General features: G+C 41.2%; 1 protein-coding gene across 1 annotated transcript in view; it reads left to right on the forward strand.

The window, feature by feature from the left end:
• trpa1b (transient receptor potential cation channel, subfamily A, member 1b) overlaps positions 1-21841 on the forward strand; it is a 111136-nt gene that overhangs the window by 43142 nt on the left and 46153 nt on the right. The window contains exons 7-17 of the mRNA XM_072243021.1: positions 1000-1136; positions 1256-1304; positions 2624-2723; positions 4653-4753; positions 4983-5152; positions 8320-8484; positions 12107-12221; positions 13848-14014; positions 14979-15069; positions 15679-15738; positions 15821-15919. Coding sequence (XP_072099122.1) covers positions 1000-1136; positions 1256-1304; positions 2624-2723; positions 4653-4753; positions 4983-5152; positions 8320-8484; positions 12107-12221; positions 13848-14014; positions 14979-15069; positions 15679-15738; positions 15821-15919 — 1254 coding nt within the window. The remainder of the gene's footprint in view (positions 1-999; positions 1137-1255; positions 1305-2623; positions 2724-4652; positions 4754-4982; positions 5153-8319; positions 8485-12106; positions 12222-13847; positions 14015-14978; positions 15070-15678; positions 15739-15820; positions 15920-21841) is intronic.

Consider the following 21841-nt stretch of genomic DNA (forward strand, 5'->3'; position numbering starts at 1 on the left):
ATTTTTTGGCAACATTAATTTTAGGTTGAAATTTGACTCAGTTATAATCTTTCACCACGGAGACTGCCTTATCAGCCTATAGTTATTTTCTTCTATGAAGGGATGGGGAAGAGCATAGTGTTGGAGGAAGGATGCATAGTTGTAGCTTCCTGTAAACTAGGCATTGACGTAAACAGGCTGCTGAATGGCGTCACAAAATTGAGCATGCTCAAGAATTGAATCCTTTCTAGTTTACATAGATTAGGATGATCAATGCATTATGGATATCATTGATAGGACATTTCTACATATGGAAGTCAGCAACCCCATGATGAACTGAATGTCTCATGTGCTATTATGCATTTTCAGTATTCTGTTCCTTGTTTAATGTTGCAAAGATATTTTTAAAATGTCTGAGATTTAAAAATGTGTTTAGTGAACTAATCTTTCAGTTGCACACAGTTTGATTAGGGTGAGGCTGTGGTATTTGAATAAAGCAAAGGAATTGCCTCAGTAACTGTAAAATAAGAAGAAAACATATTTTAAACTCTGGAAATAATTAAACGTAATTTCTTCAGCCTTACACTATTCTCTTGCATTTGGATTAGATGATGTGAAATCTAATCTGCTGCTTTTCCTGAAGTGCAGGAAAGACAGAAAAGCAGGAAGTTTGTCACACAGTGCCACTGGGTGGTAGAAGTCAGTACATACGTGAGCATTTTGCAGAGCTTGGCAGGTGAATGGTGGATAGCTTTAAACTGGGGCTCCGAACCTTTACTATGCAGAGGAAGAGCAGCAGTTGAAGGGTTAAGTGGTCAGTCAACTAGTAGCAATCTGAAGTCATACAAGTAATGGAAATTACTTCCAAGCATATTTCCATTGGAAAGTGATCCAGCACTGTGAGTATATCAGTAATACCGATGAAGTTTTTCCTCATAAATGATTATCCATAATTGCTTAAAGTTTAAAGTTATTAAACTTCGTAACAGAATCAACGTTATTTCTCTTTCTTATTAGCAGAAGGATAAATCAACTCCCCTTCACTTTGCCTGCTTGCAGGGGGCTTTTGAGGCTGTCAAGTTCATGCTTTCTAAGTACAAAGGAGAGAAAAACATACTTCATGTTTTGGATGGTATTAAACAAACACCACTACACAAGTAAGATAAGACTAACTTAAAAGTGACTGTGCCTAGTTAAAGAATTCACTCTGTTCAATAACTTATGAGTGTCATTACAGATTTTTAATGAATAATGTGTATTTTTTTTTAACCTGAAGGGCTGCCACATATGATTCCTCAGAGCTAGTGGAATACTTAATTGAACAGGTATTCTATCATCATTTGTCTAAACAATTACAAACGATAACTTTAATGAGCTCTATTCTGGATAGAGAATTAGATGAAAAATATTCTAAGAGCAAGGTAACCTTTCAAAAATGTGCCCCAGTGTCTGAGTCTGAATGAATCAACTATCAAGATAAACAAAGTGATTTCCTGTCTAAGATGAATATGATGATCTTAGCTGCTCATATGATGTAAGTTTAACAATTAACTTCTATGGCCACAGATTCAGGTCCAGAATTTGGTGAATTTCATGATCCAGTTAGGACTGGATGTACAAGATGAGAAGCATAGATCAAATGGATAATCAGAGACTTTCTTCCCCAGTGGCAAATAGAGGAGGCATAATTTTAAGTCGTTTGGAGCAAAGTATCAGGGGGATGTCAGAGGTACACATGAGTGGCATGGAACATCCTGCCAGCGTTAGTGATAGAGGCAGGACATTATGGATATATAGGAAATTCTTAGATTGGCACACGGATGATAGAAAAATGGAGGCCTATATTGGAGGGATGGGTTAGATTGATCTTGGAATAGGTTAGAAGATCGGCACAATATCGTGTGTCGAAGATCCTGCACTGTGTTGTAATGTCCTATGTTCATGTCCATGCCTGGATATTAATGTTTATGATAATCATGTGAGAAAAGGATCATTTTAGCTCATTCCCCACACCACTGCACAGTGTTCTTGAGTAAAACCTCAGAGAGTGGTGCAGTACTACCTCTTGGACGATATATTCATGTGAGGTCAATGTGGAAGATGCAAGGCAGTTGTCAAAGAAGCAAATGTTACCCCTTCAGCTACACCACTAAAACAGAATTACTGATCATCATCACTTTGTTCTCTTAAGTGTCCTTGATCTGTACAAGTCAGTGCTACTTCTCCTAAATGCAATAATGGCTAAACTTTAAAAATAAATTTGAAAATTGACCATAGATACCAGAAATCTGAAGTGAGAATAGAAAATGATGAAAATGTTCATTATGTAAAGCAACTGCTATAGAAAGTGAAACACTAAGATGAAGGGTTTCAGAATTGAAATGTAGATTGTTTCTCCTTTCCACAGATGATATCTAACCTGTTGAGTGTTTCAGACATTTAGTGATTTTATTTTAAACTTTAGAAGTACTTCTTTCATTTCTTACAAATTCTAAAGCCATTAACTAGGCTATTTTGAGCAAGGGAAGCATATTTCCAGCAAGGTACTCAAGCAGAACATATTTGTAAAGTCATTGGTTTATGTGCAAGTAAAGAATACTAATTAGTTCATGTGCAAGTAATTTTGGGGCTCTTTTAATTCCAGGGAGCGGATATGAATATGACTGACAGTGAATCTCGCACCCCACTTTTGTGGGCAACTTCACATGGAGCCTGGAATACAGTGAAAACTCTGGTGAAGAGAGGTCAGCTGCCTCTATTGTCCATTTCTTACAGCATTAGACTGATTTCTGCTGTTTTGTTATGTTTTCATGTAGCTGAATAGCAGTTTATCAAAACTTTATGAATTAACAGGAATCTTAATGCTGGATTTCTATAACCAGGGAGAGGCAGTAGCCTTCCACAAAAAAAAATTCCTCTCATAACTTGAGCTGTTAATTGCATATCTTTTTTCAGTCAAGTGTTGTTGGGCTATTTCTCATCCAAATAATGGGTGAGAATAATCTATATCCAAATAATGGGTGGCATAGTCTTGTCACACTCATTGTCCTTCAGAAACAGGATCTATTCTATTCTTTGCAATTTACGTGCTTTTCCCTTTCCCTTTGCATGCTTTCTTGCCTTTGGATTTCCAAGACTACGATTAAGCTTGCAGAATGTTTGGTTCTGTATCATGGTAAATTCTGTTCTGAATACCTCCACATGAGCTTCAATTGTTTCACCAGAGAATCATTTCTCTGGTTTACTGTGGATAATCTGTCTCATCAGTTGAAGTCAGGTCAATGTGAAAATAAAGAACTGGAAGTTCTCACACATTAAAAAGATGTGCTAATATGGAACTACATGGGAGACTTGTGACTTTTTATTGCATTTCCAAAACTAGGACAAATGCATATTTGTGTGTCATGCATTGGTAACCTGCATTTGCCATCACTGCATGGTAAACATTTGTTACTGAGACATTGCTGTGTGTCTGGTGCAGTTTTCTATTAGCATCAGATGTTCCAGCCCTTAAAGTCATCTGTCAACCAGCTTCACTCATGCTAAAAACAACAGGAATTCTGCAGATGCTGGAAATTCAAGCAACACACATCAAAGTTGCTGGTGAACACAGCAGGCCAGGCAGCATCTCTAGGAAGAGGTGCAGTCGACGTTTCAGGCCGAGACCCTTCGTCAGGACTAACTGAAGGAAGAGTGAGTAAGGGATTTGAAAGTTGGAGGGGGAGGGGGAGGGGGAGATCCAAAATGATAGGAGAAGACAGGAGGGGGAGGGATGGAGCCAAGAGCTGGACAGGTGATTGGCAAAAGGGATACGAGAGGATCATGGGACAGGAGGTCCGGGAAGAAAGACAAGGGGGCGGAGACCCAGAGGATGGGCAAGAGGTATATTCAGAGGGACAGAGGGAGAAAAAGGAGAGTGAGAGAAAGAATGTGTGCATAAAAATGAGTAACAGATGGGATACGAGGGGGAGATGGGGACACCTTATATTCCGTCTGGTAGCCTCCAACCTGATGGCATGAACATCGACTTCTCTAACTTCCGCTACGCCCCACCTCCCCCTCGTACCCCATCCGTTACTTATTTTTATGCACACATTCTTTCTCTCACTCTCCTTTTTCTCCCTCTGTCCCTCTGAATATACCTCTTGCCCATCCTCTGGGTCCCCCCGCCTTGTCTTTCTTCCCGGACCTCCTGTCCCATGATCCTCTCGTATCCCCTTTTGCCAATCACCTGTCCAGCTCTTGGCTCCATCCCTCCCTCTCCTGTCTTCTCCTGTCATTTTGGATCTCCCCCTCCCCCTCCAACTTTCAAATCCCTTACTCACTCTTCCTTCAGTTAGTCCTGACGAAGGGTCTCGGCCTGAAACGTCGACTGCACCTCTTCCTAGAGATGCTGCCTGGCCTGCTGCGTTCACCAGCAACTTTGATGTGTGTCACTCATGCTAAAGAAGTGCACTCACAAGCCAAGCTTTCTAGGGCCAGAGTTACGTCAAATGTTCCTTACAGATCTTCTGCACTTAGTAAGGGAGCAGACTTCTGTAGTAATTGTGCCACCAGTGAGGTAATTGATTTGGAATTGTATATTATGGATTTTTGCTATTGTAAGAAACATTCCATAACTTTTTAATATAGCTAATAATATTTATAACTTGTATAACAATCTCTTTTCTTAGGTGCTAATGTAAAAATTAAGAATAATATGCAATGCAACTTCCTTCATTTAACTGTCCTGCAACCAAAAGGGTTACAAAACCTCAGTGAAGAAATACTTCAGGTAAATGATTATTTGTGCTTCTACATTGACAGCTTTTGGAATTCTCACTATTTTTCCATAATTATTAAAAATTGAGCTAGAAACTGAAAATTCAAACCCAGTTTGTTCTAAAGTAACAAGTTTGGGGAGAAAGGTTTATCAGCAATTTTGACACACTTAAACAAACATTTTGTGGGTCTATTCATTTCTAATCTATTTACCATTTTATCTTTTGTGTATTCTTTTGCAGTCTGTAGAAGTGCGTGAGCTCTTGAATGACAAAGATATTAATGGCTGTACTCCATTGCACTATGTGTGTAAACAGGGTTTAACAGACTCTGTAGTTAAAATGTTGGCACTAAATGTATCTCTTCACTTGAAAGCAACAGACAAAAGATCATCACTGCATTTTGCAGCAAGGTAGGTTAGCTCGCAAATCTCAAATGTATTGCTTTGATTGTAAGATTTAGCTTCTTTATATATCTGAGCATCCATTAGTCAGGATCTACCAAGGATATTGCATCCTATCGGTCTAGATACACAAGCCAAAGCTTGCAATGGAGAGCAAGCTGTTGCCCATGTAACAAGCTCACCTTTTCTATGCATCTGATGAACCAAAAATAATGATAGAGAACAGTGCAGTTTGGGACTACCAGCACCATGGAAGTTGCCAGTTAGTATTGAACTCAACATAGGACTGCCCTAGGGACTTCAGATCTGGATTTTTCCCTTGGGGTTTACTCCTGAAGTGTCCCCCATTGTTGGGTGTAGCCACAAGGCAGTTCAGGTTTGAGATCAGAGTTTTCCTTCTTCTAGATGAGCTGTCAAACAGGGCTGATGAGCCCATCTGCACGAAGTGACTGGCTTTAAGGCGCTAGTAGCCCGACTTTGCCCCCTTCTCCTGTCAGTAGAAATGGTTCCACTGGGCTTAGTAGCTAGGCTACACATGAAAACCAGGAGCTGGACTTGGTTGTCTGAGGCTATTTGAGATTGCATGCCATTGGGAGCATTTAGTAGGTAGTGGGAGCTTATCCCCATTACCACCTCTGACTATAACAACCTTAAGGTTGTGTATATGTAGGTTGCAATAAATTTAAATACTTTGGAAATAAATGCTTCTCTTTGGTGAGCATTAAAGATTCCATGTCGTTTTTTCGAAGTGTCCTTTAGTTGCTGTATCCCTCAGTTAGCAAACAAATTAGGAACAGGAGTAAGCCACTCAGCCCCTCTTGTCTGCTTGATTATTTAGTCAATTATTTCATTTTTTGTCACATGTATCAAGGTATCGTGCAAAACTTGTCTTGCATACCTTTCAAACAGATGGATTCATTACAACAGTGCTTTGAGGTAGTACAAGGGAAAGCAATGACTGAGCGCAGAGTAATGTGTTGCAGTTACACAGAAAGTGTAGTGCAGGCAACTGATAAGGTACAAGGTTATTACAAGGTAGATTGAGGTCAAGATTCCATTTTATCGTACTGAGGAAAACATTCCATGGGACATAAGTTTTCCTTTGGCTGGTGGTACATGTTTCAGGCCATTGTACCTTCTGCTCAATGGGAGGAGGAGAAGAAAGACAGTCTTAGATGGGTGGTGTCTGCTTACAATAACTGTTTTATTGAGGTAATAAGAATTACAGGCAGTGTCCACAGCTCTCTGCACTTTATTGCAGTCACGAAGAGTGCGGTTGTCATAATAAGCCATGGCACATTTGGACAGGATACTTTTTATGGTGCTTTGATAAAAATTGATGAGGGTCAAAGGGGACATGCAAAATTTCTTTGGATTCCTGAGGAAGTGGGGGCACTGGCGAGCTTTCTTAGCCATGTCTTCAACATGGTTGGACCAGGACTGGCTTTGGTGATGTTCACCCCCAGGAATTCGAAACTCTTGACCCGTTCAATACTGTTGATGTAACCAGGAGCACGAGCATTCACGAAACCAATGACCAGGGCACTGAGACTTGTATTCCACAATCCCACCTAACTCCATAATTTTTTTTGTCCCCTTACGCAACAAGAATCAAACTCCACCTTAAAAACATTCAAAGTTTCCACTGCATTTCAAGGAAAATAGTTGCAAAGAGCCACAACCCTCTGAGAGAAAGAAAGATAACATCAACCCCGTTTTAAATGGCAATTCCTTCTTCCCAATCAGCAACCTCTAAGTTTAGTTTCTTCTTAGTTTAGATAAAATAGACTCTTGACCTTATTTCCTACTTGCACTGCACTTTCTCTGTAACTGTAATGCTCTCAGTGTTCACCCTGTCAGGATTTCCCAGGATCTTTATGCGTCAGTCATAGTGGCTATCACATTTTTTAGGTAAGTTAGATACAAACCTGGTCTGTCTAACGTTTCCTCATAATACAAGCCACTTATATTCTAGATTCTATACTTGTAGCACCTTCTTAGCTTTTGATGAAAATTTCTGCTTAAGAGCTTCGGTATTATTCCAAGACATATGAACTTTTCCATCATGGAAAAAATGACTTCTGAGATTAAAGTCTCTGGGTTCAGACAAAAGTAGGCAAAGGGACAAAGGCAATGAACCGGGGGGTGGGTCAGCACATGAGGGGGATGCAGGTGCTGTCTGGAAGAAGGATCTGGGCCAGGAGGGATTGGGTGAAGTTCTTCAATGAAGAATTGGTTCTGGAAATGGGGCAGGAAGAGATCTTAAACTGGGTTTAGAGTCTGTATTCAGGAGGAGCTAAACTTGCTTTGGGGTGATCTGTAAGGAAAAAGTCATTTTTGAAAATGTCTCCTGTTACTGTGATTACGATTTTCTGGAGGTATGCATTATAGTTGTCCAGCTGGAAAATTGTTTTCTTGCTTTGCTGCTAAAGAAGATAGCTGGGGGTAGAATGGAGTTGTGGAGAACATGAGATCGGGATCAAGAGCTTGAGATGGTGAAGTGGTCATGATTTCAGTGAATCATATGACAGGACCTGAGATCTTGGTCATTAGAGCGTTTCACTACGGGGATATCAACATCAGAGGGTTGGGGGATTTAAGGGGTCCAATGAGTGGGGAATTAGAAGATTGGAAATGGGTAGAGAGAGAGAGAGAGGGAATGACTTTAACATGGGTGAGAGTAGGGGGAGTTATTTTTAATGTGGGGATTTCGAGTGGTGTGAGTTTCAGATTGGTTGGCAATGACATTGGGAGAGATGGTGGGGTCAGAAGAGTCAAGGAGACCTATGTCATTCCACTTATGAAAAGTAAATATTATAGTTCCTCATATGACATTCTTCAATATAGTGTGGGGTGGCACAATAGAGCAGTGATTAGAGCTATGCTTTACAGTACCAGTGACCTGGATTCAATTCACACCACTGGACCTTGTACGTTCTCCTCGTGACAGTGAGAGTTTCCTTGGTGTGCACCCGCTTTCTCCCACAGTCCAAAGACATACCAGTTGGTAGGTTAATTAGTCACTGTAAATCGTCCAGTGACAAGGCTGGGGTTAAATCAAGGGTTGCTGGATGGCGTGGTTTGAAGGAACAGAAGGGCCAATTCTGCCCCTTATCTCAAAATATAAATCAAAGTAAAAGTCAAACCCACTGACACCAATATACTTGTAATTCCAGTTGTGGCCGGCTCAATACATGCAAACTGCTGCTGCAGGCTATAAATGACTCCAAACTACTGAACGAAGGGGATGAGAAAGGAATGACGCCACTGCTGTTGGCGGCACAGAATGGGCATACCGACGTGGTGCAGCTGCTCCTCAGGAAAGGAGCTCTCCTCATGTGGTGAGTGGTGAGGCGATGTCATGTTTTCATTCTCTACCACACTGATTATTGAAGAAAATGAGAAAGGAAAGACTTCTCACTTCTTTCACTTTCTTGCTAAACTTCATAAAATTTGCCATTGATTGGATTAGATCACTTTCTCATTATTTGCACTCAGAATGGGTTTTCTCTATTCTCTCCATGTAACATACAGTGAAACAATCCTCACTTCAAACAAATGCAGCTCACTATTCTAATGTAAACCTTTATTTTCTTCTTACTCTTACTACCTGTCTATGTTTCCTCCTGCCATTCTTTTTCCTTACTGTCCCTGACCCACTTCAGCAAAATTACACAGACTTAACCAGTTTGATGTGATCTCATCTGCCATGTGATTTCCCTCTATCAGAAATTCCCTTTGCTCTTCCTGTCACACAGTAAAATGTCTTTCTCTTTATCAGGCCTGCTGAAGGGTCCCTTATTTGAAATTCCAACTGTTTCCCTTTTTACAGATGCTCCCCGACCCCCTTATCTTAGTATTTCCTGTTTTACATCAGATCTACATCATCTGCAGTTCTTCCCAATCTTCACATATTTCTTTACCTGCACCAGCTTTCACTCAGATTTCTCTTGGTAAACGTTAATGCCCATGCATAACCCTTGCAGAACAGTTCATGTTTCGAGGCAGTGTTACTCCAAAATTCTTGGAGGAGGATTTTTTCTAATACCTGGATAATAAATCAGACATGATGGAATGATAGAGCTGGCTATGTGGACCAAATGAGCTAATTCTGCTACTACGTCTTAAGGTTTTATAATTTGATGCCTGCCCTATTGCTGGAGAGTCTTATTCAATAGCTGCCATTTTGTTTCAGAATCAGATTTCTACAGCACTGCGGATTATCTTTCGTCTCCTTCTCTCCACCACCTCCCTGAGATAGTTCTGGTTTGTTTTCATTCCTCTAACTTCTAAGTTCCCTGTTTTGTTTTTAATTAACTATTTGTCAGATTCCCTTTTGAAATGTGTTATAGATTCTGCTCTAGTTTATTGTTTCTGATATGACCTGTATGCATTAAGAGATCTGTCTTTTAATGATAATTTTTTTTTAGACACTGGACTGGCAGTTCTCAGTTGACCTAGCTATAGGTGGAACCTTATGTAACTACTGAGCTAGTAGTACAGGCAGGTTCTGGATCTCTTTAAGGCAGGCGATCAGACAACATAGTACAAAGTTATAACAAATTTTATCAACAAACAGAGAGAGGCAAGTCTGATTTCAAATAAAATACAGCATCGGAGTTACCATCAGATCAAATAAAATGCAATAGTACTATCCTTAGCTTATGGCTCATACAAGACTGAAGTCTCATCTGTCCATCACAGTGTGAAATAAAATGCATCAAAAGGAACTGCAAACCTCACGTGGGTACACAAGGTCACTGAAATAAATCAACCATGAGGATCAGCAATGCTACCACTCACCTTCCACAATGGACTAGACACTGGCCCAAGCACCTTTAAGGCAACCTGGAGAGAAAGGTCCCACACTATTTTCCTTCCAGCTGGAAGCAACAGGCACAATTCTCGATTCCACCTGCCGACAGTCATACTGCCATTGTAAGATTACAGAGGAGAGAATGGGAGTAAGGATCCAAAATTTCCATGGTTCTCTAAAATTTAGGGAAATAATATGAGTGAAGAAAGGAGGGTGATGTTATCACTGGCAGTACGGTCTGAAACATGCAAAATGTTGGCCTGTCTACTTGTGCCATAACCTACCGACATGTTTCTATTGCAGGATATAGTAAATTCATTAAAGGGAAACACTAACGTAGACATCATTATTATGTGCTGCGCCGTATGACTATGAATGTTCTTGACAAACTTTTCTACTGAAGTAGTTTGCAATTGCCTTCTACTGGGCAGTATCTTTACGAGATGGGTGACCGCAGCCATTATCAACACTTCCCAGACTGTCTGGCTGATGTCAGTGGTCGCACAACCAGGACTTGTGATACGCACCAGCTGCTCATATGACCATCCATCACCTGCTCTCATGGCTTCATGTAGTGCCCGGTCAGAGATCTGGCTCATGTAATCACAGGAACTGATAGGTTAATACATGGTCAGGCTAAGGACAGCATGATGAGCTCTGCCTTAGAAGTAATACTCAAGAACATGCAGTAGTTTCAAACCATTCCAGCAGTGAAGCAACTGTATGAAGATGAAGACTAAGGGGATGTGGATCATTTGTGCCTTTTGTGGCACATGTGATCATGTGGCAACATAGATAATGATTAGACCATACCATGTAGGAGCAGAATTAGGCCATTTGGCCCATCAAGTCTGTTTCACCATTTCATCATGGCTGATCAATTTTCCTCTCAGCCGGAATCTGCTGCCTTCTCCCTGTATCCCTTCACGGGATCCCTTCATTAATCAGGAATCTGTCAAACTCTGCCTTGAATGTACTTGACCTCCACAGTCACATGTGGTGACGAATTCTACTGATTCACCATTCTCTGGCTAAAGAAATTTTTCCTCATCTCCGCTAGAAATAGACGTCCCTCTGTTCTGAGGCTGTGTCCTCTGATCCTAGGCTCCCCCGCCATAGGTAACATCCTCTCCACATCACACTCTATTGAGGCCTTTCAACAGTCAGTAGGTTTCAATGAGATTTGCACCCCCCCCCCATTCTTCTAAATTCCAGCGAGTACCGGCCCAGAGCCATCAAACACTCCTCATATAATAAGCCTTTCAATCCCAGAAGCTGCTTTGAACCCTCTCCAATGTCAGCACGGCCTTTCTTCGAATACTGTTCACTGTGACGGCATTTTTGTGAGCAGTGCCATTCAGCAAATGGTGTGCCATAGATCCTGCATGTATTATGTAAGGACATAGTGAGGAAGCAGTGAGCGACTGTAGATGGACATCTGCTTGTACATGCAGCAGCCTATACTGACGGAAGCGGATTGGCTCAAGGCACTGCACATTGACTGTAATACTGGAACTCTTGAAGGCCTACAGAAGCACTTTGCAAAATGCTTTGTTCCCGTGTCCAACATTAACATTTGTTTTTCTCTGGAGTCAAGCACAATTAATATCATTCGAGTCCACTTCCTCATGATCTTAAACAACATCTGAAGGAAGAATAGCACAAGGTGGAACAAAATGGTGCTGCTGAAGATTTAACATAGTGATTGGTTGACCTCATTAGTGATGGTCAGAAAGGGAAGTGACACGGGGCACTCATGATCAGCAGGCCAGGCAGCATCCGTAAGGAGGGAAACAGTTACTGCTTCAGATATAGAAAATTTCTGAGCTCCTGTTGTGTAAGCAGGACTGCAGACCAGAGCGGCCACTGTTCTCTTGTAAATATTGAGGCATACTGTCCACTTTCAGCTGGGTCTGGAGCATTTCCTCATGCTGGTTGATAACCACTCAAAGGGATTACAATTATCAGATCCCATATGTGTACAGAATGGACAATACAAGTTCTATAACTCATGGCAAAGGTTTCTGACACACCAGATCAGCTCACTTTACTCTAATAGAATATGGCATTGCTTAACTTTTCTATACTACCCAAAATCTAGTTGGACAGATAAATAAGCTTTTACTTTATTTTTCGATCCATTGAAGTGACTACAAGTGTTGGACAGCTTTACATTATGCTGCCTTTGGAGGATATTCGCGAACAATGGAAGTATTATTACAGTGTAATATATCACTTCTTGACCAGGTGGATGAAAAAGGAGTGAGTGAATATGTTTTATTTATTTTCATTTAGACCATGCTACTTAGTTTTTGTTGTTGGGTAAAACCACAATATGTTACTTGTGCAACTTTGGTGCTTAGTAAACCAAAGTACTTTTTTAATAGAATTTTCTGTTCACATATCCAAGGCGCTATTGACCTAACCTTCTGTTTAACAAATGAAGCTCTCATTTTTCCCTTGCCACACCATTCCTGGTCCTACTCAACCCTCTCTACTGCCTTAAACTTCACCATCTTCATTAATTTCATGTTGCCAGCTACCCTCAGAGCAGATTAAGCCAATAAAAAGATAACACCATTATTAGAGAGAGAGGCCATTAATTGACCAAGTAAACATAAGTAAAATCAGCAAAGTCTCCACACAGACTTCTTTTGATTGGATAACACTGATTCACTGTGGGCACTAGTAACCAAGCGCTTATGAACAAACTCCATCTGTATTTCTAGTTTAAAGGAAAATGCAGTTTTGTAATATGTATCTGTGGCAGGATGGGACAGGAGGTTGAAATTAGGTAAAGTCTGAATCTGAGGCCTCCGTCGGCCAGAGTTGACCATGGATATTGCGCCCTAGCTGTCTAGATACGCAAGCCTGGGCAGTACGATATGGAGAGCAAGCTGTTGCCCATGTAGCAAGCTCCCCCTCTCCATAATTCTGATGAATCCAAAGGAATAGCAGAGACCAACACAGTTTGGTACCAGCAGTGTCGCAGGAGTTGCCAGTCAGCGTTGAACTCAATATAGGTCTGCCTTAGGGACTCCAGCTCCGGGTTTTTCCCTCTGAGTTTACTCCCGAAGCCTTCCCCATGTGTGGGAACAGCTGCAAGGCAGCAGAGGTTCGAGGCTAGAGATTTCCTTCTCCTAGACGAGCTGCCAACCACAGCCGATGAGCCCTATCCACCCAAAGCAACTTATTTTAAGATGCCAGTAACCCGCCTTTGCCCCTTCTCCTGTCAGTATAAATGGTTCCACCGGGCTTAGTAGCTAAGCCACACGTGAAGGCCAGGACCTGGTTGTCAAAGGCTACTTGAGGTGCACACCATTGGGAGCTTGTCCCCACTACCAACCCCGGCTATAACAACCTTAAGGAATATGGTATTTAACAAATATATTGTGTTAAGATACATCAGATAGCTATAATGCGTTCTATAGTGCTACATGTTGAAATACAGGGAGAAATTTTAACTCATCCTTTCAGATATGAATGGGGTGGGAGGAGAGTTGAATATGGTCATCAGTTCAACTTAGTTCATTGTAATTAAAACTTTAACCATGCTGATTAGCCATTGACTGATGGTGTGATTTTTAGCTGATTAAAAATGTAAAAGAACTCACAATACCACTAATACTGATGGCAAGGAAAACGTCTGTAATTTTGTGTGTAAGTGAGAGAGCTTTTTGTTGGTTAATCTTCAATCATCTTTCATTGTCATTCAGCCATTCCAAAAGGTATAGAAAAGATTGCAGTTTTCACATTGTACTTGGTCAGATAGAAGTCATCAGTATTTTATAAAGATAGTTAATGATTACACTGGTACAGATGGCATTGTATTTTTTCTTGTGCTATTAAAGTAATTCTCAAAAATCTTCTTTATTATTCATTCCAAAGAATACGGCTCTCCACTTGGCGGCAAAAGGAGGTCATAATGGTGCAGTGCGCCTCTTGCTAGCCAGGGGAGCTGCAATTACCCTGAACAAGAATGAAGCTTCCTTTTTTCATGAAGCAATTCGCAGTAAAAGAAAGGACACCACTTTAGTTATTATCCAAAGTGAAAGGTACGAATGTGATATTTCACTTATTGCTGTGCTTGTGCAAGTTTTTGAAACAATTTATTATCAAAATATTTAGTTTAAGTATCATCCCTACAAAAAAGGCAAAATTAAATGTGTCAGTGCTTGCCAAATTATCAGTTATTAAATATACATCCATCAGTTGTTAAATATACATCCAGATAGTTCTTCCACAGTAGGCCTTTGTAGCAATAGGGAGGTGAGAGAATGCAGGCAATAAGGCCTACTGTGTGCAGCAAAAGGAGAGCAGGTGACGTGCCACACAAAGATTAGTTACTTCAAAGTTCTGCTGGACTGTTGATATGCCACTGTCAGCTGTTGCTCTATGATTGTTTTGCAGAGTGTGAACAAAACAATGTTCAAACGTGAGGGTTAGGTGGAAAGAAAGGCAAGTTCCGCTGTGTATGGCCTCCAGATCGAGCATACTCAGTGCTGTTTGCCACCTCTCTGCCAATGATATTGCTCGTGCGTGCTTTTGCTGTCGGAGTTTGTGAGGTGGCGACACTATCTTCTCCTGTTAGAGGGATCACTCAGATTCTCATAGTCAAAGAGTCATGGACAGACTATGACTCAATCATTTTGCTACCAAATCCACACTATTGACTCCCTATTCTGTGCCAAAATATTACAGGAGTGAAGTGGGAGTGGGAAATGTGAAGAGATTTTAAGGCACTTCAGCAACGTGTGTGACTCTGGGTAGACGATATTTAACGTAAAAACCCCTGGGATTACAAACACAAGTGAAGATGCAGAGGAGACTTGACAATTTCGGTTTAAACAAAGATCTTGCAAGAATGAGTAGATGAGACTCAGAATGCAGTTAGATAATTCACTGCAGGGAATGGAACAATACCAAGCTCAGAATAATTAATTCAAAGACACATATAACAGACAGAATGGTTTGCCGTGGGATTCACTTTTTGAGTTTTGTTATCTTTTCTCATTTTAGATTTGATGAAGCTGTACAAGCCTTTGTACATGGTTCCTCTATGCAATGCCCGATACTGGAAATGATTGAACATCTCCCAGAAGCCTTTGCTGTAAGTCAGCTTTTGGAATAATCTTGAGACATTGCATTATTCTTTAGACTGCTCAATGATTTTATCAAATCACTTGAAATATTCTTGTAATGTGACTTAAGCACTCTTTCTGTTTGTACACGTCCATAGAAAAGGCTGCTCCAAAATAAGTCTAATCTGCCGCAAGCTTTTATTAACTTTGGCCTTTTAGTGCTTCTGTGGGTTTTAAATTGACAAAACATCTGAAATTGAATTGAATGCAAATTGAAACATTTTTGGGATTTTATAACATTGCATAATTAATTCCTTACTTTCTCTGTCTACTTATTCCCATCTTTTCTTATGTTAAACAGTATAATCTTACAAATATATCATTAGCTGTAAAGTTCTTCATAACCTTCTGAAATGTTTGTGAAGGGCACTGCACAAGGCTTCTTCCTCAAAATCTGGCTTCCTTAATACTCTAAGTTTATTATTCCATTCTATTTACTCTTTCACATATCTAATATTCTTTGTTTTTATTTACAAATTTCAATTTTTCCCTGTTGCTTGAGTAAAGTGTGATAATCACATTGTGTTACCTTGTAAAATGTACAACTTTCTGTAAGGGTCTATTCCATTCATTTTAAGGGTCTTTTGGACATATGCATGACAGAATCCTCAGAAGACAAGAAAAGTATAGACTACTCAGTAAGTGAACATTTTATTGGAATTTAGGATTGCCCATGTTTTAACAATAACATAGCCCTAATGGTTTAATTCTACTATGCAGATTGAATATAACTTCAAATACCTACAATGTCCACTTAAGTATAGAAAACTTGCAAAAGAGGACGCGCGGGTGGAAGATCCACCCCTAGCAACTTTAAATGTAAGTACATTTTTAATATTTAGCAGTTAATTGAAATATTTAGTGGGTTTCCCTTTATATTGTCTAAATGGATTCCAGTAACTCTTTTCAAATTACTCTACAGGTCAAAATCCTTTGGAATTAACAGGAAAATAGCTATGATGGGCTAAAAGAGAGCTGCAAACTCACAGACAAGAAAATGTTCTGGATTTATGGGATCTGATTGTTATAATTGCTAGTGGGCTGCTACAGGGATCTGTGTTAATATTATTGCTGAGAAAGTGGTTCAATCCCTAGTAAATTGTACTTAGCTTAGACATATGTGGCATTGTGGTCTGGACAAACATTTTGCATACTTAAAGTTGACATAGATCAAAGCTGAAATTATTTGAGGAAGAAAAAGGCCTTCCCATTACAGTTTAAGATCATAAGATGATAAGAAATAGTAGTAGAACTTGGGCCATCGAGTCTTCTTTGCCATTTTATCATGGCTAATCCATTTTTCCTCTCAACCCCAGCCTCCTGTCTTCTCCCTGTATCCCTTCATGCACTGACCAATCAAGAATCTATCAATTTCTGTGGACTTGGCCTCCACACCTGTCAGGGGCAACGAGTTTCACAGATTCATCACCCTCATGCTAAAGAAATTCCTCCTCATGTCTGTTCTATTCTGAGGCTGTGTCCTCTGGTCCTAGACTCTCCACCATAGGAAATATTCTCTCCACATCCAGTCTATCAAGATCTTCTACCATTCAATAGGTTTCAATTAGGTCATCCCTCATTCTTCTGAATTCCAGTGAAAACAGGCCCAGAGCCATCAAACGCTCTTCATATGACAAGCCGTTCAATCCTGGAATCATTTTCGTGAAACTCATTAGAACCCTCTCCAGTATCAGCTCATCCTTTCTAAGAGGAGGGGCCCAAAACTGCTCACAATACGCCAAGTGAGCCGCACCAGTGCTTTATGAATTCTCAACATTACATCCTTGCTCTTATATTCTAGTCCTCTGGAAATGAATGCTAACATCGCATTTGCTTTCCTCACCACTGACTCAACCTGCAAATGATCCTTTAGGGAATCCTGCACAAGGACTCCCAAGTCCCTTTTCACCTCAGATTTCTGAATTTTTCTCCCCATTTAGAAAATAGTCAACTCTTTTATTTCTTCTATCAAAGGGCATGACCATACGCGTCCTGACTCTATATTCCAATTAGCTCAATTTCTTTTATGCTCACTTTAACCGACAAAATGAGGCAACTTCACAAACTCTCACGGACCGCAGCGACACTGTGATTTCAAACTCTCACGTACCACAGCGACACTGTGATTTCAGTCTCAGCATCCTTCAGGAGAGTAATCCCATGAAAAGCATGTGTCTCAGGTGGCGTGCCTGGCCAAGTACTGAAGACCCGTGCTAATCAACTGGCTGGCGTGTTCAGTGATAACTTTAACATATTGCTTTGGCAGTCTGTGGTATCCTCCTGCTTCAAGCAGGCTTCGGTTATCCCTCAGGCAGTCCTGGTGAAGCATTGACTGTACTCTTTTCCATAGATACCGCCTGGACTGCTGAGTTCCTCCAGCATTTTGTGTGTGTGTGTTGCTTCTGATATACCGGTTCCTAAGAACGTAGTAGCCTGGCTCAATGACTATTGTTCAGTAGCACTTACATCCACCACGATGAAGTGCTTTGAGAGGTCGGAGAGGAAACATATCAAGTCCTGCCTGAGGAGCAACTCAGCTCCACTCCCATTTGCCTACTATCACAAGAAGTCAACAGCAGATGCCATTTCATTGGACTCAACCCTGGAGCATCTGGACAGTGAAGAGGTTTACAACAAAATGCTCTTCATTAACTACACTTTCACATTTAATACTATTATCCCCTCAAAGCTAATCAATAATCTTAAAGACCCAGGCTTCAATACCTCCTTGTGCAACTGGATCCTCAGTTTCCTCACTTGCAGATGCTTGTCAGTTAGGATTGGCAACATCTTGTCCACGATCACCGTCAGCACAAGTGCATCGCAAGGCCCAGGCTTGCTTTACCTTTATGGCTGTGAGGCAAAGCACAGGTCCGATGTTATTTTTAAGTTTGTTAATGACACTGCTTTCATTGGCCAAATTAAAGGTGGTGATGAAACAGCATAGAGGAGGGTGATTGAAAATCTGGCTGAGCAGTGCAATAACAACAACCTCTCTCTCAATGTCAGCAAAACTAAAGAGCTGATTATCAACTTCAACAGGAGGAAAACAGACGTGCATGTGACAATCCTCACCAGGAGATCAGAGGTGGAGAGGGTTAGCAACTTGAAATTCCCTGGCATTATCCTTTCAGATTTTATCATCTGTCCTGAGTCCAGCAAGTAAATGCAATTACAAAGGTAGCACAGCAGCACTTCCACTTTCTTACAAGTTTGCGAAGATTTGGTGTCTCGTCTAAAATTTTGGCAAGCTTCTGTAGATGTGCAGTGCAGAGTATACTGACGGGTTTTATCATGGCCTGGTATGGAAACACCAATACCCTTGAATGGAAAAGCCTATAAAAAGTAATGGATACAGTGCAGTCCATCATGGGTAAAGCTCTCCCTACCATTGAGCACACCTATAACGAGTGATGTCACAAGAAAGCATCATCCATCATCAAAGACCCCCACCAGCCAGGCCATGCTCTCTTCTCACTGCTGCCATCATCATCAGGACCCACACCACCAGGTTCAGGAACAGTTACTGCCCCTCAATCATCAGGCTTCTGAACTAGTGGGGATAACTTCACTCAACCTCACTTGTTCCCAGAACCTATGGACTCACTTTCAATGACTCTTCATCTCATGTTCTCAATATTTATGTGTTTATTATTTCCTTTGTATCTACACAGTCTTGTTGCCTTTCCACATTGTCTGTTTGTCTGTCCTGCTGGTTATGATCTTTCATTGATTCTATCGTGTTTCTTGGATTTACTGTGTATGCCCACAAGAAAATGAATCTCAGTACATGGTGACATATATAGTATGTACTTTGATAACAAATTTACATTGAATCTTCTCCTGTCAGATATGGGACTTCAGGGTACCTAGCAATCTCCTTGATGACTATTTCTGCAGGATGCGTACCCAATTGCAGCTTCTGACTGACAAGGTCAAGGAGCTGGAGCTGGAGCTGGATGTACTCGGGACCATCCAAGAGGCTGAAAACCTCATCGATGAGACACTTACTGAGGTGGTCAGGTGCAGAGTGCAAGCTTCAGAGAGTAGATGGGTGACCACCAGGAGAAGTGAAGAGAGCAAACAGTCAGTGCAGGTTTACCCTGTGGTCATTCCCCTCAGCACAAATATACCCCTTTGGATTCTGCTGGGGGATGACCTATCAGGACACAGCAGTAGCAGCCAGGAAAGTTGTACTGTGGCTATCTCTGAGACTCAGCAGGGAAGAGTAAAGTCAGGCAGAGTGATAGTGATAGTAGACATGATAGTTAGGAGGATAGATAAGGAATTCTATGGCCAAAAGTAAGATGCCAGGATGGTGTGTTGCCTCCCAGGAGCTAGGGTCCACGATGTCTTAGGGCTGTTACAGAAGATTCTCAAGAGGGGAGGATGAGTAGCCAGAGGTTGTGGTACAAATTTGCACAAATGACATAGGTAGAAAGGGGGAAGAGGTCCTGCACTGTGAGGATAGGCCAGCAACTAGGGAAGAGGCTGAAGAGCAGGACCTCCAAGGTAGTGATCTCCAGGTTACTCCCAGTGCCACGTGTTCATCAGGGCAGGAATAGGATAACAGTACAGATGAATGAGTGTCTGAGGAAATAGTGCAGGGAACAGGATTTCAGATTTCTGGATCATAGGGATGTCTTCAGAGAAAGGTTTAACTTGTACACAAAGGACAGGTTACACCTGAACTCTAGGGGGTCCAATATCCTTGTGGAAAGGTTTGCATTAATATTTGGGGGTGGGAGTAAAGTAAAGTAACTTGGCAGGGGGATGGGAACTGATGATAGGGCTGAGATGGGGTAGTTGTTATACAAGTCAATGCAGTGTGCAGCGAGACTATGAGGAAAAACAGGCAGATGATAGGGCAAAATTGCAGTCAGTGGGATAAGGTGAAGTGTAACATGGGGACAAAATAGAAAAGGATGATGAATACACAACTGAAGGTATTATATTTGAATGCATGTAGTATATATGGAATAAGGTAGATGATCTTGCAGCATAGTTAGGGATTGCCAACTATTATGTTTGGGGATCGCTGAGATGTAGCTGAAAGAAGATCATAGTTGGGAGCTTAACATCCAAAGGTACACATTGTATTAAAAGGACAGGCCGGTAGAAAGAGGGGGTGGGGTGGCTCCGTTGGTAAAAAATGAAATCAAATCCTTAGAAAGAGCTGACACAGGACAGGAAGATATAGAATCCTTGTGGGTAGAGTTAAGAACCTGCAAGGTTACAAACATGCCTCCGAACAGTAGCTTGGACATGGTGAGGTAGAAAAGGCATGTAATAAGGGCAATGTTGCAATAGTCATAGGGGATCTTTGTATGCAGATAGATTGGGAAAATTAGGTTGGTGATGGATCCCTGGTGGGAATTTGTAGAATGCCTACACGATTGTTTTTTTAGTGCAGTTTGCGGTTGAGCCTACCAGGGAAAAGGCTATTCTGGATAAGGTGTTGTGTAATTTGATTTGATTAGGGAGCTTAAGGTTAAGGAACCCTTTCAATACAGTCTATATAATATGATAGAATTCACCCTGCCGTCTGAGAGGAAGAAGATAAAGTTAGATGTATCAGTATTACAGTGAAAAAAAGGGAATTACAGAGGCGTGGGAGAGGAGCTAGCCAAAATTGATTGGAAGGGAACATCAGCAGGGATGATGGCAGAACAGCAATGGCTGGAGTTTCCTGGGGCAATTTGGAAGGTGCAGGAAAGATACATCCCAAAGATGAAGAAGTACTCTAAAGGGAGGATAAAGCAACCGTGGCTGACAAGGGAAGTCAAACACAGCATAAAAGCAAAAGGGAGGGCATATAATATAGCAAAAATTAGTGGGAAGTTGGAGGATTGGTAAGTATTTAAAAGCCAACAGAAGGTAACTGAAACTGCCATAAGAGAGACAAGATGAAATATGAAGGCAAGCTAGGCAATAATATAAAAGAGGATACCAAAATTTTTTATCAGATATAGAAAGAGTAATAGAGAGGTGAGAGTGGATATTGGACCATTGGAAAATTATGGTGGAGAGGCAGTATTAGGAGACAAAAGGTAGTGGACAAACTGAATAAGTATTCAGGTTGCTAGATTAATTGGTCTTTGTAAATTGTCCCGTGATTCCTCCTTGTCCCGTTACGCCAGTGCCGTTTAGGACAGCAATGAACGTCCTCCGTCTGACGACGTTCACAGCTTCCTTCATCTTGTTAATAGCTTCCTCTCGGTTTACTGTCAGTCATGTAAGTCCTGTGTGGAGACTCAAGAATACTGTCACACACAGATGTAGAATTCTTCATTGCTGTTTCTGTAACAGTTTTGTTTGACCAGTCAGGATTGTTGGCACTGAGCTGAACCCCCAGACACGGAGGACCAGTGGACCACTCTTAGTCTGGCTCCTATCCTATGACCTGTTTGCCATGAGCCAAAGAGTCTAGTCAGCATAGCTCTCTGGGTCATCGAGGCACGCAAGCCTCCAAACCGTAACAACGCTATGGTCCTCTTGGAGGTGTCCTGTGATCAGGCTAGGATTAAAAATCAGGTGATTTGTGGGCGGTGTGGCTCAGGGGAGTGCAAAGGGGCCTATTCCATGCTGTATCACAATAAATAATAAATAATTTAAAGGAATGTTTTCTCGCAAAGGCAAAGCTGCACTCTTTATGTTCATAATGGAGGAAGAGTTGCAACACCAGTGTCCCCAATCTCAGAACTCCAACAAGTACAAAAAGGAACGATGTGAAGCTCAATG

This window comes from Mobula birostris, chromosome 1 (assembly GCF_030028105.1).
Source record: "Mobula birostris isolate sMobBir1 chromosome 1, sMobBir1.hap1, whole genome shotgun sequence".
Taxonomy (NCBI): Eukaryota; Metazoa; Chordata; class Chondrichthyes; order Myliobatiformes; family Myliobatidae; genus Mobula; species Mobula birostris.